The sequence below is a fragment of the Poecile atricapillus genome, chromosome 35 (genome assembly GCF_030490865.1).
Source record: "Poecile atricapillus isolate bPoeAtr1 chromosome 35, bPoeAtr1.hap1, whole genome shotgun sequence".
NCBI lineage: Eukaryota > Metazoa > Chordata > Aves > Passeriformes > Paridae > Poecile > Poecile atricapillus.
The window spans coordinates 2,334,351-2,349,713 of NC_081283.1; the positions used below are offsets into that span (position 1 = coordinate 2,334,351).

The 15,363-nt window shown below is 44.4% G+C and overlaps 1 protein-coding gene across 3 annotated transcripts in view; it reads right to left on the reverse strand.

Annotated features, from left to right (window-relative positions):
• SPATS2 (spermatogenesis associated serine rich 2) overlaps window positions 1–14,738 on the reverse strand; it is a 28,134-nt gene extending 13,396 nt beyond the window's left edge. For 2 of the 3 annotated variants that reach the window (XM_058861231.1, XM_058861230.1), the window contains exons 1-5: window positions 14,642–14,738; window positions 8,857–8,957; window positions 6,082–6,161; window positions 3,524–3,632; window positions 1,661–1,710 (exon numbers count right to left, since the gene is read on the reverse strand). In XM_058861231.1, the coding sequence (XP_058717214.1) occupies window positions 1,661–1,710; window positions 3,524–3,632; window positions 6,082–6,161; window positions 8,857–8,881 (264 nt within the window). In that variant the 5' untranslated portion in view covers window positions 8,882–8,957; window positions 14,642–14,738. Of the gene's footprint in view, window positions 1–1,660; window positions 1,711–2,858; window positions 2,881–3,523; window positions 3,633–6,081; window positions 6,162–8,856; window positions 8,958–14,641 lie in introns of those variants that run through there. The other variant, XM_058861232.1, reaches the window with a different exon arrangement.
• Between the last annotated feature and the right edge of the window lie 625 nt (window positions 14,739–15,363).

Consider the following 15,363-nt stretch of genomic DNA (forward strand, 5'->3'; position numbering starts at 1 on the left):
AAAAATCAGGGGAAAAATCAGGGGAAAATCAGGGAAAAAATCAGGGGAAAATCAGGGAAAAATCAGGGAAAAAATCGGGGAAAAATCAGGGGAAAAATCAGGGAAAAATCAGGGGAAAATCAGGGAAAAAATCAGGGAAAAATCAGGGAAAAATCAGGGAAAAATCAGGGAAAAATCAGGGAAAAATCAGGGAAAAAATCAGGGAAAAATCAGGGAAAAATCAGGGAAAAATCGGGGAAAAATCGGGGAAAAAATCGGGGAAAAAATCGGGGAAAAATCAGGGAAAAATCAGGGAAAAATCAGGGAAAAATCAGGGAAAAATCAGGGAAAAATCAGGGAAAAATCAGGGAAAAATCGGGGAAAAATCAGGGAAAAATCCGGGAAAAATCAGGGAAAAATCAGGGAAAAATCAGGGGAAAATCAGGGGAAAATCAGGGGAAAATCAGGGAAAAATCAGGGAAAAAATCGGGGGAAAATCGGGGAAAAATCAGGGGAAAATCGGGGAAAAATCAGGGAAAAATCAGGGAAAAATCAGGGAAAAATCAGGGAAAAATCAGGGGAAAAATCAGGGGAAAAATCAGGGGAAAAATCAGGGAAAAATCAGGGAAAAATCAGGGAAAAATCAGGGAAAAATCAGGGAAAATCAGGGAAAAAATCGGGGAAAAATCAGGGGAAAATCAGGGGAAAAATCAGGGGAAAATCAGGGGAAAATCAGGGGAAAATCAGGGGAAAATCAGGGAAAAAAATGGGGAAAAATCGGGGAAAAATCGGGGATAAATCAGGGAAAAAATCAGGGAAAAATCAGGGAAAAAATCAGGGAAAAATCAGGGAAAAATCGGGGAAAAATCAGGGAAAAAATCAGGGAAAAATCAGGGAAAAAATCAGGGAAAAATCAGGGAAAAATCCAGGTTTTAATTGGGGGAAAATGGGAAATTATTGGGGGGAAAATTGAGGGGAAAATCAGGAAAAATCCGGGTTTTGATAGGGAAAAATTCAGGAAAAAAAATTGGGAGAAATTTGTGTTTTAATGGGAAAAAAAAAAGGGGAAATTCAGGGTTTAATTGGGAAAAAAATGGGGAAAAAAATGGGAAAGAATTTGGGAAAAATGGGGAAAAAATGGGAAAAAGTTGGGAAAATCCAGGGTTTAATTGGGGAAAAAATGGGGAAAAAATGGGAAAAAATGGGGGGGAAATGGGAAAAAAAATGGGGGAAAATCCAAGCTTTAATTGGGAAAAAAATTGGGAAAAAAAATGGGGAAAAAATGGGGAAAAATGGGAATAAAAATGGGAAAAATTTTGGGAAAAAAATGGGAAAAAATGGGGAAAATCCAAACTTTGAGAAAAAAAAGGAGGAAAAAAATCGGGGGAAAAATGGGAAAAATTTGGGAAAAAATGGGGGGAAAAATGGGAAAGAAATGGGGAAAAATCCAAGTTTTAATTGGGAAAAAATTGGGGGAAAAAAAATGGGAAAAATTCCATTTTCCAGTGGGATTCCCCATGGGAATTTTGGGATTTCAAGGTGGATGATGCCAGGAATGAAACATGGAAAATTCCATGGAAATTCCTGGAATTTGGGATTCCTCTGGATCCTGAGATTCCTGGGGTTGATTCCTCAGGGATTGGGATTTGGGGGATTTTTTTTGGGAATTTTTGGGAATTGCCTTTTTTTTCCCGGTCACCGTCCATTCCTTGAGCACCTCGCTGGCATTCCCTGGAAAAAATGGGAAAAATTGGGAATGAGGGGGAGGGAAAAGGAGAATTCCCTAAATTCCAACCCCCCCCAGGCATCTCCAAACCTGAAATTCCAGCCCAAATCCCTTTGAATCCCAAAAATTCCGTCCCAAATCCCAAAAATTCCATCCCAAATCCCAAAAATTCCATCTCAAATCCTCTCAAATCCCAAAAATTCCATCCCAAATCCCAAAAATTCCATCCCAAATCCCAAAAATTCCATCTCAAATCCTCTCAAATCCCAAAAATTCCATCCCAAATCTCTCCCAAAATCCCTCCCCAGTCCCATAATTCCCTCTCCAAATCCCAGAATTCCCTCCCCAAATCCCGAAATTCCCTCCTTGAATCCCCAAAATTCCCTCCCCAAATCCCCTCCCAAAATTCCCAAAATTCCAGAATTCCCTCTCCAAATCCTGGCATTCCCAAATTCCTATCCCAAATCCCAAAATTCCATCCCCAAATCCTCAAATCCCATCCCCAAATTCCCTCCTCAAATCTCAGAATTCCCTCTCCAAATCCTGGAATTCCCTCCTGGAATTTCCATCCCCAGACCCCAAAATTCCCTCTCCAAATCCCAAAATTCCATCCCCAAACCCCAAAATTCCCTCTCCAAACCCCAAAATTCCATCCCCAAACCCCAAAATTCCCTCTCCAAACCCCAAAATTCCATCCCCAAACCCCAAAATTCCATCCCCAAATCCCAAAATTCCCTCCCCAAACCCCAAAATTCCTTCTCCAAATCCCATAATTCCATCCCCAAATCCCAAAATTCCCTCCCTAAACCCCAAAATTCCCTCTCCAAACCCCAAAATTCCCTCTCCAAATCCCTAAATTCCCTCTCCAAATCCCAAAATTCCCTCTCCAAACCCCAAAATTCCTTCTCCAAATCCCAAAATCCCCTCTCCCAATCCCAAAATTCCCTCTCCAAACCCCAAAATTCCCTCTCCAAATCCCAAAATTCCCTCTCCAAATCCCAAAATTCCCTCTCCAAACCCCAAAATTCCATCCCCAAACCCCAAAATTCCATCCCCAAACCCCCCAAATCCCCTCCCTAAAAGGCAGAACCACCTCCCCCGATCCCAGAATTCCCAGAATTCCCAGAATTCCCGGGATTCCCGTCATTCCCACCCTCCATGAAGGCCTGCACGGCGCTGTCCCCAAAATTCCATCCCCAAACCCCAAAATTCCCTCTCCAAACCCCAAAATTCCATCTCCAAATCCCAAAATTCCATCCCCAAATCCCGAAATTCCCTCCCCAAATCCCAAAATTCCATCCCCAAACCCCAAAATTCCCTCTCCAAACCCCAAAATTCCCTCTCCAAACCCCAAAATTCCCTCTCCAAATCCCAAAATTCCATCCCCAAACCCCAAAATTCCCTCTCCAAACCCCCCAAAATCCCCTCCCTAAAAGGCAGAACCACCTCCCCTGATCCCAGAATTCCCAGAATTCCCGGAATTCCCGGGATTCCCGGCATTCCCACCCTCCATGAAGGCCTGCACGGCGCTGTCCCCAAAATTCCATCCCCAAACCCCAAAATTCTCTCCCTAAACCCCCAAAATTCCCTCTCCAAACCCCAAAATTCCCTCTCCAAATCCCAGAATTCCATCCCCAAATCCCAAAATTCCCTCCCTAAACCCCCAAAATCCCCTCTCCCAATCCCAAAATTCCCTCTCCAAACCCCAAAATCCCCTCCCCAAACCCCCCAAATCCCCTCCCCAAAAGGCAGAACCCCCTTCCCCGATCCCAGAATTCCCAGAATTCCCGGAATTCCCGGGATTCCCGGCATTCCCACCCTCCATGAAGGCCTGCACGGCGCTGTCCACGGCGTTGTCAAAGTGCTGCAGCACCAGCAGGATCTCGGTGGTGCTGCGCTGGGGAACCACCGCCCGCACCGCCTGCACCTGGAAAAACAGGGAAAATCCATGGAATATCCATGGGAAAAACTGGGAAAATCCATGGGAATGACAGGGGAAATCCAGGGGAAATCCCATGAAAAACTGGGAATATCCTGGGGAATATTCAGGGGAATATTCAGGGGAATATTCAGGGGGTGCTGCGCTGGGGAACCACCGCCTGCACCGCCTGCACCTGGAAAAACAGGGAAAATCCATGGGAAAAACCGGGAATATCCATGGGAAAAACTGGGAAAATCCATGGAATATCCATGGGAAAATCCATTGGAAAAACTGGGAAAATCCATGGAATATCCATGGGAAAAACTGGGAAAATCCATGGAATATCCGTGGGAAAAACTGGGAAAATCCATGGGAATGACAGGGAATATCCATGGAATATCCTGGGGAAAACTGGGAATATCCAGGGGAATATCCTGGGGAAAACTGGGAATATCCAGGGGAATATTCAGGGGGTGCTGCGCTGGGGAACCACCGCCCGCACCGCCTGCACCTGGAAAAACAGGGAAAATCCATGGAATATCCATGGGAAAAACTGGGGAAATCCATGGAATATCCATGGGAAAAACTGGGAAAGTCCAGGGGAATGACAGGGAATATCCATGGAATATCCTGGGGAAAACTGGGAATATCCAGGGGAATATCCAGGGGAATATCCTGGGGAATATCCTGGGGAATATTCAGGGGGTGCTGCGCTGGGGAACCACTGCCTGCACTGCCTGTACCTGGAAAAACAGGGAAAATCCATGGAATATCCGTGGGAAAAACTGGGAAAATCCATGGAATATCCATGGGAAAAACTGGGAAAATCCATGGGAATGACAGGGAATATCCATGAAATATCCTGGGGAATATTCAGGGGGTGCTGCGCTGGGGAACCACCGCCCGCACCTGGAAAAACTGGGAAAATCCATGGAATATCCATGGGAAAAACTGGGAAAATCCATGGGAATGACAGGGGAAATCCAGGGGAAATCCCATGAAAAACTGGGAATATCCAGGGGAAAACCGGGAATATCCTGAGGAATATTCAGGGGGTGCTGCGCTGGGGAATCACCGCCTGCACCGCCTGCACCTGGAAAAACTGGGAAAATCCATGGAATATCCATGGGAAAAACTGGGAAAATCCATGGGAATGACAGGGAATATCCATGGAATATCCTGGGGAAAACTGGGAATATCCTGGGGAATATTCAGGGGGTGCTGTGCTGGGGAATCACTGCCTGCACTGCCTGGACCTGGGAAATCCATGGGAAAAACAGGGAAAATCCATGGGAAATCCATGGGAAATCCATGGGAAATCCATGGGAAAATCCATGGGAAAATCCATGGGAAAATCCATGGGAAATCCATAGGAAAATCCATGGGAAATCCATGGGAAAAACAGGGAAAATCCATGGGAAATCCATGGGAAATCCATGGGAAAATCCATGGGAAATCCATGGGAAATCCATGGGAAATCCATGGGAAAATCCAGGGGAAATCCATGGGAAATCCATGGGAAAATCCATGGGAAATCCATGGGAAAATCCATGGGAAATCCATGGGAAATCCATGGGAAATCCATGGGAAAATCCAGGGGAAATCCATGGGAAATCCATGGGAAAATCCATGGGAAAATCCATGGGAAAATCCAGGGGAAAATCCAGGGGAAAATCCATGGGAAAATCCAGGGGAAAATCCAGGGGAAAATCCAGGGGAAATCCAGGGGAAAATCCAGGGGAAATCCATGGGAAAATCCAGGGGAAAATCCAGGGGAAATCCAGGGGAAAATCCATGGAAAATCCATGGGAAATCCATGGGAAATCCATGGGAAATCCATGGGAAATCCATGGGAAAATCCATGGGAAAATCCATGGGAAAATCCAGGGGAAATCCATGGGAAAATCCAGGGGAAAATCCAGGGGAAAATCCAGGGGAAAATCCAGGGGAAAATCCAGGGGAAAATCCAGGGGAAAATCCATGGGAATATCCAGGGGAATATCCATGGGAAAAGCCATGGAGTATCCATGGGAATATCCAGGGAAAAACTGGGAAAAGCCACGGGAAAATCCACGGGGAAAGCCATGGAAAAACCATGGAAAAGTCAGGGAAAAGTCAGGGAAATCAGGGAAATCAGGGAAAAATCCCAGGAAAAAACTCTGGGAAAACCGTGGGAAAATCCAAAGGAAGGTCATGGAAAAACCCCTGAGAAAATCACGGGAAAACAGGGAAAAATCCCTGGAAAAATCCATGGGAAATTAACGGAGAATTCTGGGGGAAAAATGAAGGAAAAATCCCGGGAAAAATTCAAGAGGAATTGTGGGAGAATGGGAATCCCTGGGAAAACTGGGGAGCTGCTGGGAATTCTGGAAAATTGGGAATTCTTGGAAAACTGGGGACTCCTGGGTGAGTGGGAATTGTTGGGAATTGTTGGGAATTTGGGAATTTTGGGCACCTTTTCCTTCATGTTCTCGGAGCAGCCGCCCTGCGCCCGCACGGCCCCGGAGCGAACGTCGAAGATGAATCCCAAGGAATCTGTGGGAAAAAACCCGGGAATTTCCCTGGGAATGCTGGATCCCGGCCACACAGCATCCCCCAATCCTGAAATTCCCACCCCAAATCCCAAAATTCCCACCCTAAATCCCAAAATTTCCACCAAATCCCAGAATTCCCAGCCCAAATCCCAAAATTCCCACTCCAAATCCCAAAATTCCCACCCTAAATCCCAAAATTTCCACCCAAATCCCAAAATTCCCACCCTAATCCCAAAATTCCCAGCCCCAGGAAGTTCCAAAGCCCAAAAATTCCCTCTCCAGGGCAAATTCCAAGCCTAGGAGCTTCGATCCCAAAAAATTCCAGCTCCAGGAAGCTCCAACCCTCGAATTCCAGGTGTTTTTCCCTCAATATCCCAGATTTTTCCACCCAAATTCCCACGAATTCCAATGGTTTCCCCCCAAATTCCAACATTTCTCCCTGAATTCCCACATTTTCCCCCCAAATTCCTGCATTTTCCCCCTAAATTCCCACATTTCTCCCTAAATTCCCTCATTTCCCCCAAAAATTCCCAAATTTTCCCCCAAATTCTCATATTTTCCCCCAAAATTCCCACATTTCTCCCTAAATTCCCTCATTTTCCCCCCAAATTCCCACATTTCTTCTTAAATTCCCACATTTCCCTCCAAATTCCTGCATTTTCTCCCCCAATTTCCCACATTTCTCCCTAAATTCCCTCATTTTCCCCCCAAAATTCCCACATTTTCCCCCCAAATTCCCACATTTTCCCCCCAAATTCCCACATTTTCCCCCAAATTCCCACATTTCCCCCCAAATTCCCGCATTTCTCCCCCAAATTCCCACATTTCCCCCCCAAATTCCCACATTTTCCCCCCAAATTCCCACATTTCCCCCCAAATTCCCCATTTTTTCCCCCAAATTCCCCATTTTTTCCCCCAATTTCCCACCTTTTCCCCTCTAAACCCCCCCCAAATCCCAATTTTTTTTCGGGATAATCCTTTAGGATCCATCTGGCAGAGCAAATGGGAAAATTATCCCGGAAAATCCCTGGATTTTCCCGCTGGGAAAGGGCCTGGAATTGCCTCTCAATAATTAATTAAAGGCAAATAAAGACAAATGAGGCCCCTCCCCCCTCTCCAAACACCCTCTGGAATTAACATTCCAAGGGAATCCTCTCATCCCACAAAAAAAAACCTCGGAAAAAAGGGAAAAATCCATGGAAAAAGCAGGAAAGGAGCCCAGGGAATTTTGAGGCTAAAAAAGGGGATTTAGGGATGAGGTTTTCTGCTTTAAATCCCATTTTTTTTGTTGGAATTCTGGCTGGATGTTGTGGATTTTTTTTTAGGGAAAATGGGGGAATTGTGAGGGGATTGATCCCAAAAAATTCCTGGGATTCAAGGGGAAATTCCCACTTGAGCTGTGATCCCAAAAATCCCCAATTTTGGGTTTTTCCACCTCGATTTTCCTGGGTTTTTCCACTGTTTTATTCCTGACAGGGAGCAAAAATTCCCTGGGATTCCTTGGGAGAATCAATCCCAAAAAAAACCCCCTGGAATTCCTGGAAAATTCCAGGAAAATTCCCAGTTTTACTGGGATCCCAAAACCCCAAAACTTCCCCTCTTTCCCCTCAATTTTCCAGCATTTTTCCTGGAATTCTCCACCTTTTTTCCCCCAAAATCCCAGGAAAATTCCCAAAACCCCAAAAATTCCCCTTTTCCCCCTCATTTTTCCCACAAAATCCCAGGAAAATTCCCAAAACCCCAAAAATTCTCCTTTCCCTCCTCATTTTTCTCCATTTTTTCCCAACTTTCCCCCCTTTTCCCTCATTTTTCCCTCATTTTTTCCCACATTTTTTCCCATTTTTCCCTCATTTTCCCCTTTTTTCCTCATTTTCCCAATTTTTCCCAATTTTTCCACCTTTTTTCCCAATTTTCCCCTCCTTTTTTCTCATTTTCCCCCCTTTTTTCCTCATTTTCCCATTTTTTTCCCATTTTCCCCCTCATTTTTCCACCTATTTTTCCCATTTTTTCCCTTTTTTTTCCTCGTTTTCCCCCTTTTTTCCCATTTTTTCCATTTTTTTCCCAATTTCCCCCATTTTTTCCCAATTTCCCCCCTTTTTTTCCCAATTTTCCCCATTTTTTTCCCAATTTCCCCCATTTTTTTTCCCAATTTCCCCCTTTTTTTCCCAATTTCCCCCTTTTTTCCCCAATTTCCCCCAATTTCCCCTTTTTTTTTCCCAATTTCCCCCCTTTTTTTTCCCAATTTTTTCCATTTTTTCCCCAATTTCCCCCCTTTTTTCCCAATTTTTCCCTTTTTTTCCCAATTTCCCCCCTTTTTTTTCCCAATTTCCCCCCTTTTTTTTCCCAATTTCCCCCATTTTTTCCCAACTTCCCCCATTTTTTCCCAATTTCCCCCTTTTTTCCCCAATTTTTCCCATTTTTCCCCAATTTCCCCCCTTTTTTTTCCCAATTTTTCCCATTTTTCCCCATTTTTTCCCAATTTTCCCCCATTTTTCCCCTCTCCCAGCTGGGAGCATTCCCAGAATCCTTGGAAAACTCCCTGGGAATTCCCAGGGAACTCCAGAGCTCCGATCCCAATTAACCCAATTAACAATTCCTGGAATCCCAAAGCTGCAATTCCCAATTAAAATAATCCCAGATTTGGGGGTTTTTTTTGGGATCAAATCCCAGATTTTGGGGGTTCTGGGAATTCCTACCTTTGGGCTGCTGCTTCCTGGACATCTTTGGGTGGAATTCCAGAGGTTTTGGAGCAGAAAAATTGGGAATTTCGGGTTTTTTGGGAATGTTGAAAGATTTCCTGGAAAAATAAAGAATAAAAAGAAATGTGGGAGTGGGAAAAGGAGGAAAAACCAGAAAAAAATGGGAATTAAATAAAGGAGATTAAAAGAAAATTCCTGGAATTAAAAAACCTTTGGAATAAAAGGATAAAAAATCCCAGGAAGGGAAAAGAAAGGAATTAAAAATCATTGGAATTAAAGGAATTAAAAATCCTTGGAATTAAAGGATAAAAAATCCCAGGAAGGGAAAATAAAGGAATTAAAAACCTTTGGAATTAAAGGAATTAAAAAACCTTTGGAATTAAAGGAATTAAAAATCCTTGGAATTAAAGGATAAAAAATCCCTGGAATAGAAAATAAAGGAATTAAAAAACCTTTGGAATTAAAGGAATTAAAAATCCTTGGAATTAAAGGATAAAAAATCCCTGGCATAGAAAATAAAGGAATTAAAAAACCTTTGGAATTAAAGGAATTAAAAACCCTTGGAATTAAAGAATAAAAAAATCCCTGGAATAGAAAATAAAGGAGTCAAAAACATAAAAAACTGGAATAAAAAAAAAAGGAATTAAAAGAAATCTTGGAATTAAAAAGAAAGGAAATTAAAAAAACCTTTGGAATTCAAAAGAGAGGAATTAAAAAAACCCTGGAATAAAAAATAAAGGATAAAAAAAAGCCTGGAATTAAAAGGAAAGGAATTAAAAAATCCCTGGAATTAAAGGGAAAAAAAAAAACCCTGGAATTAATAAAAATTCTTGGAATTAAAAATAAGGAAAATGAAAAATAAAGGGATTTTTAAAAACCTTGGAATTAAAAAGAAAGGAATTTTAAAACCCCTGGAATTAAAGGATAAAAAAAACCCCAAACCTGGAATTTAAAAAAAAAAAAACATGGAATAAAAAAAGAAAGAAATGAAAAAAGAAAGGAATTAAAAATAACCTGGAATTAAAAAGAAAGGAATTAAAAAAGCTGGAATTAAAAACCCCAGGAATTACAGAAAACTCTGGAATTATAATTAAAAAATGGAATTAAAAGGAATTTAAAACCACCTGGAATTAAAAGTCAATGGATAAATTTATCCCACATTTATCCCAAATTTATCCCAAATCAACTCCACTTTTTTCCCAATTTTTCCCCTTTTTTTCCCAATTTTTCCCCTTTTTTTCCCCATTTTTCCCCTTTTTTTTTCCCCATTTTTCCCCCCAGATTCCCTCCAGTTTTTCCCTCTTTTCTTTCCCCATTTTTTCCCATTTTTACCCCAAATTCCCTCCAATTTCTCCCCTTTTTTTCTCCCATTCCAGAGGGGGAATTCCCTTGGAAAAAGAAACAAAGAGAGAAGACAAAGGAGAGGGGAAAATTCCCTTTTTTTCATGGAAAAACGCCGGAAAATTCCCCAAAAACTGGGGGATTTGGGAGCCAGGAAAAGCCAGGATTAATTACCAGAGATCCAGGATTAATTAGGGTTAATTAGGATTAATTAATTAAGGGATGGAGCTGACAATGGAGCAAGGAAAAAACTCTGGGAATGATCCTTTTTTTTTTAATGGAAAAACGCTGGAAAATTCCCAAAAAATCGGGGGATTTGGGAGCCAGGAAAAGCCAGGATTAATTACCAGGGTTAATTAGGATTAATTAGGATGAATTAATTAAGGGGTTTCCCCGGGATTAATTCAGGAATTTCCTCCTGGGATGAACCTGACAAAGGAGCAGGAAAAGAATTCCCTTTTTTTTATGGAAAACATCGGGATATTCCCCCCAAAAAAATGGGGATTTGGGAGCCTGGAAAATCCAGGAAAAATCAGGAATTTTTGGGATTAATTAGGATTCATTAATTAGGGGATTTTCCCCTTTTTTTTTAAACCTGGAAAAGGGAATTTTGGGGTTTTTTTTTCCCCTGGAAAAACGATCCCAAAAATCAAGGATTGATCCCTATCCCAGATAAAGTTCTGGAATTCCTTTGGAAGCCTCAGGGTCGGGAATTCTGCCGGAATTCCGAAGGATTTGGGGGGAAAAAACGGGATTGGGAGGCTCTGGGAGTTTTTGGGGTCCCAGGGAAGGAAAAACCTCTGGAATATTCCCAGAACTGCTGGAATATCCCAAAAAAAAAATCCTGGAATAGCAAAAAAAAACCCCTGGAATATCCCTAAAATAAATCAATATCCCAAAAAACCTCTGGAATATCCCAAAAAAACTCTGGAATATCCCTAAAACCCCTGGAATATCCCTAAAATAAATCAATATCCCCAAAACCCCTCTGGAATAGCCCCAAAATTGTCTGGAATAGCCCCAAAATTAAATAATAATGGGATCAAGGGATGTCAAATCCATTAAAAAACTGGGAAAAGCAGGAATTGGGGGGAAAATCCCCAAAATTCTGTTCAGGGCAGGGAAAAAATGGGAATTTATCCATTGGGAAAATGGGAATAAAAGGGAAATTTGAGCTGGGAACGTTGGGAGTGGAAATAAATTGGGAATTCTTTAATTGGAGTCGATGAATAATTCATGGAATTCACCTGGAAAAGGTCAAAAATTCCCTGGGAATTCCAGGCTGAAAAAAAAAGCTGGAAAAAGGGAGGGGAGGAGGGGGTTGAATCCATGTGGGAATTCCGGGGGATTTTAATGGGAATGGGAGGGGGAAAGGGCCCAAAATCCCCTAAAAAATCCGGGATGAAATCCAAGGTTGGAATTCCAGAGGGAGGAGAACGAGCCCAGGATCCCAAATTTTGCTGGAAAGGCAAAAATTCCTCCTGGAGGTGGCTCCGAAATTCCCAAAATCCCAGGAAAATCCGTTAAGGGGCGGGATCTGATTGGAAAAAGAGGGAAAACCATCCCAAAAAAAAAAAACCCTAAATCCCAAATTCCAGGAAAACAATCCCTAAAAATCCCAAATCCCAAAGATTCACTGTTAAAAAGCAGGAAAATGATCCCAAAAATTCCGAAGATCTGATCCTAAAAAGCAGGGAAAAACATCCCAAAAAATCCCAAAAGGGGAAATCTGGGATTGGGAGAACAAAGAGGAGGAAAAGGGGAAAAAGAGGGAAAAAAGAGGGAAAAAGAGGGAAAAAAGAGGGAAAAAAGAGGGAAAAAAGAGGGAAAAAAGAGGGAAAAAAGAGGGAAAAAGGAGGGAAAAAGGAGGGAAAAAGGAGGGAAAAAGGAGGGAAAAAGGAGGGAAAAAGGAGGGAAAAAGGAGGGGAAAAAAGAGGAGAAAAAGAGGGAAAAAAGAGGGGAAAAAGAGGGGAAAAAGAGGGGAAAAAAGAGGGAAAAAAGAGGGAAAAAAGAGGGAAAAAAGAGGGAAAAAAGAGGGAAAAAAGAGGGAAAAAAGAGGGAAAAAAGAGGGAAAAAAGAGGGAAAAAAGAGGGAAAAAAGAGGGAAAAAAGAGGGAAAAAAGAGGGAAAAAGAGGGGAAAAAGAGGGAAAAAGAGGGAAAAAGAGGGAAAAAGAGGGAAAAAGAGGGAAAAAAGAGGGGAAAAAGAAGGGAAAAAGAAGGGAAAAAGGGGGAAAAGAAGGGAAAAAAAGAGGGAAAAAGAGGGGAAAAAAGAGGGGAAAAAAGAGGGGAAAAAAGAGGGGAAAAAAGAGGGGAAAAAAGAGGGGAAAAGAGGGAAAAAGAGGGGAAAAAAGAGGGAAAAAAGAGGGAAAAAAAGAGGGAAAAAAAGAGGGAAAAAAGACGGAAAAAAGAGGGAAAAAAGAGGGAAAGAAGAGGCAAAAACCAGGAGCCCAAACTCCAGCTCCAAGTTTTAAGGGAAAACCCCTCAGAAATTCCCAAAATCCCTGGAATTTCTGGGCTGGGAAGGGAATTCCGGGGTCACTTTTCCCAATTTTCCAGGTTTTTCCTCCCCTGGAGCAAATCCCACGTTTCCCACGTGATTTGTGTCTTTCCCAATGGGATAAAATCCCATTTTTTAACCCATTTTTCTCTGGAATCTCCCCCCAGGAAGGAGCCACAAGCAGGGATGAGGCTCTGGAAAAGCTTTTCCAGACAGGGAATTATTATTATTTATTAATTAGTAATTAAGAATTCATTAATTCCTCGCGGTTCATGGGGATTTTCACCTCGATAATTGTCGGGAATAACAAATAAAGGATGGAAAAATCTCATTTCTGATGCTCCTGGATCATCCCATGGAATTTTCTTTCTTATCCAACCAAAATTCCTGCTCTGGTCCCCCAAATTTCCACAAGACTCCCTCTGTGAACCCCAAAAAAACCCTTCAGACCCCACAAATAAATCCTCAGAGCCCATAAAAAACCCTAAAAACCTCACAGAGACCCTCAAAAACCCCTCAAACTCCACAAAAAAACCCTCAAACTCCACAAAAAAACCCCTCTGAGCCCATAAAAAAGTCTCTAAAGACCTCAGAGACCCTCAAAAACCTCTCAAACACCACAAAAAACCCCTCAAACGCCACAAAAACCCCTCTGAGCCCACAAAAAAAGCACCAAGATGCCCAAAACTCTTCAGATCCCACAAAAAACACCCCAAAAACCTCACAAAAACCCGAGACTCAACAGAAAAAGGTCTCAAAGAGGCCAAAAACTCTTCAGACCCCACGAAAAGAGCCCCAAAAACCCCAAAGAGACCCCAAAAAACTCCTCAAGGCATCCAAAAACCCCTCAGGGACCCCAAAATTCTCTCAGACTTCATGAGACCCTCTAAAAATCCACTCAGAGCTCCCCAGAACCCCTCAGAGTCTTCAAAAATCCCTCATAACCCACAAAAAGAGCCCCAAAAAACCCTCGGAGCCCCCCAAAAATCCTTCAGAGCCTTCAAAAGAGCCCTGAGAGTCCCTCAAAACCATCTCAGACACCTCAAAAAACTCTCAGACCCCTCAAAAAGACCCTCAGAGTCTCTCAAAAACCCTTCAGAGTCTCTCAAAAACTCTTCAGAGCCCCTCAAATCCTCACCAGGGCCCCCAGATCACCTCAGGCCCCCAAATTTACCTCACAAAACCCCTCAGACCCCCCCAAATCCCCTCAGGCCCCCTCACAAATTTCCTCAGATCCCCCCTCAAATGCCCTCAGCTCCCCTAAATCCCCTCAGGCTCCCAAATTCCCCTCAGAACTCTTCAAATTCCCCAAACACCCTCACAAAACACCTCAGAGCCCCCCAAACCCTTCAGCCCTCACGAAACCCCTCACAAAACCCCTCACACTCCTCAAAAATCTCCTCAGAGCCCCTCAAATCCCCTCAGAGCCCCTAAATCCCCTCACAAAACTCCTCAGAGCCCCCCAAACCCCTCAGCCCTCACAAAACCCCTCAGACCCCTCACAAATCCCCTCAGAGCCCCTCAAATTCCCTCAGCCCCCCTAAACCCCCTCACAAAACCCCTCAGCCCCCCCAAACCCCTCAGAGCTCCTCAAATCCCCTCAGAGCCCCCAAACCCCCTCACAAAACCCCTCAGAGCCCCTCAAATCCCCTCAGACCCCTCACAAATCCCCTCAGACCCCTCACAAATCCCCTCAGAGCCCCCAAACCCCCTCACAAAACTCCTCAGAGCCCCTCAAATCCCCTCAGACCCCTCACAAATCCCCTCAGAGCCCCCCAAACCCCTCCGAAGCCCCTCAGGCATCTCAGCCCCCCCATTCCCCTCACGAAACCCCCGCAGTTCTGCCCCGACCCCGCCTCATCCCCTCCCCTCTGGAGGCCCCTCCACCCCCTCGGCCGGGTTCCCGTCGCTGTTCCCCGGCCCCTCCGGAGCTCCCGCACTCACCGAGGGGTCCCGGGGGGGTCCCGGGGGTCCCTCGCCCCCCCCCCCCGCCTCACCCGCGACGCTCCGGGCGGGGGCCGTGGCCCGGCAGAGCCCTCAGAGCGCGCCAGCCAATCAGAGCGTGAATTTCACCCGCTAGCCAATCAGTGCGCGGCGTCCTCAGCGTTTGCACCAATCAGAGTGCGGAAAACCCTCGTTTGTCCCGCCCTCCTCCCGCCGCCATTCAGCGAGAGGAGGGGTGGAGGCGCGAGAAAGCCTCCAGCCAATGGTAGAGCTGATCTTCCCCAAAGCCCCGCCCACTCATCGCAGACAACCAATCACATCGCGCTATTTCTAAACCACGCCCTTTATGGGTGGAGCGGCGGATGCCGAACGTGGACGGAAATTACCGAGTGAGGCGGAAATGCACGAGCGCGCTCCGGGAACGGCCGAAGACACGAGCGGCCCGGAGGTCGGAAGGTCGCGAGTTCGAATCCCCGCCCAGGAACGGCGACATTGGGGACACCGGGGGGGGACACCCCAAAAATGTGGGGGGGGAGGGGAAAATTGGGCTGGATTTTGGGGGGATCCCCGGATTTTGGTGGTGAAGCCACCAATGGGGACCCCCCCACCGCATTTTGGGGTTCATCTCAATCTGAGCAAGGACCACCCCCCCCAATTCTCAATTTCCCCCCCATTTTTTCGGGTCCAATTCCTGCATTTTTGGGATCCAAATCCCCATTTTT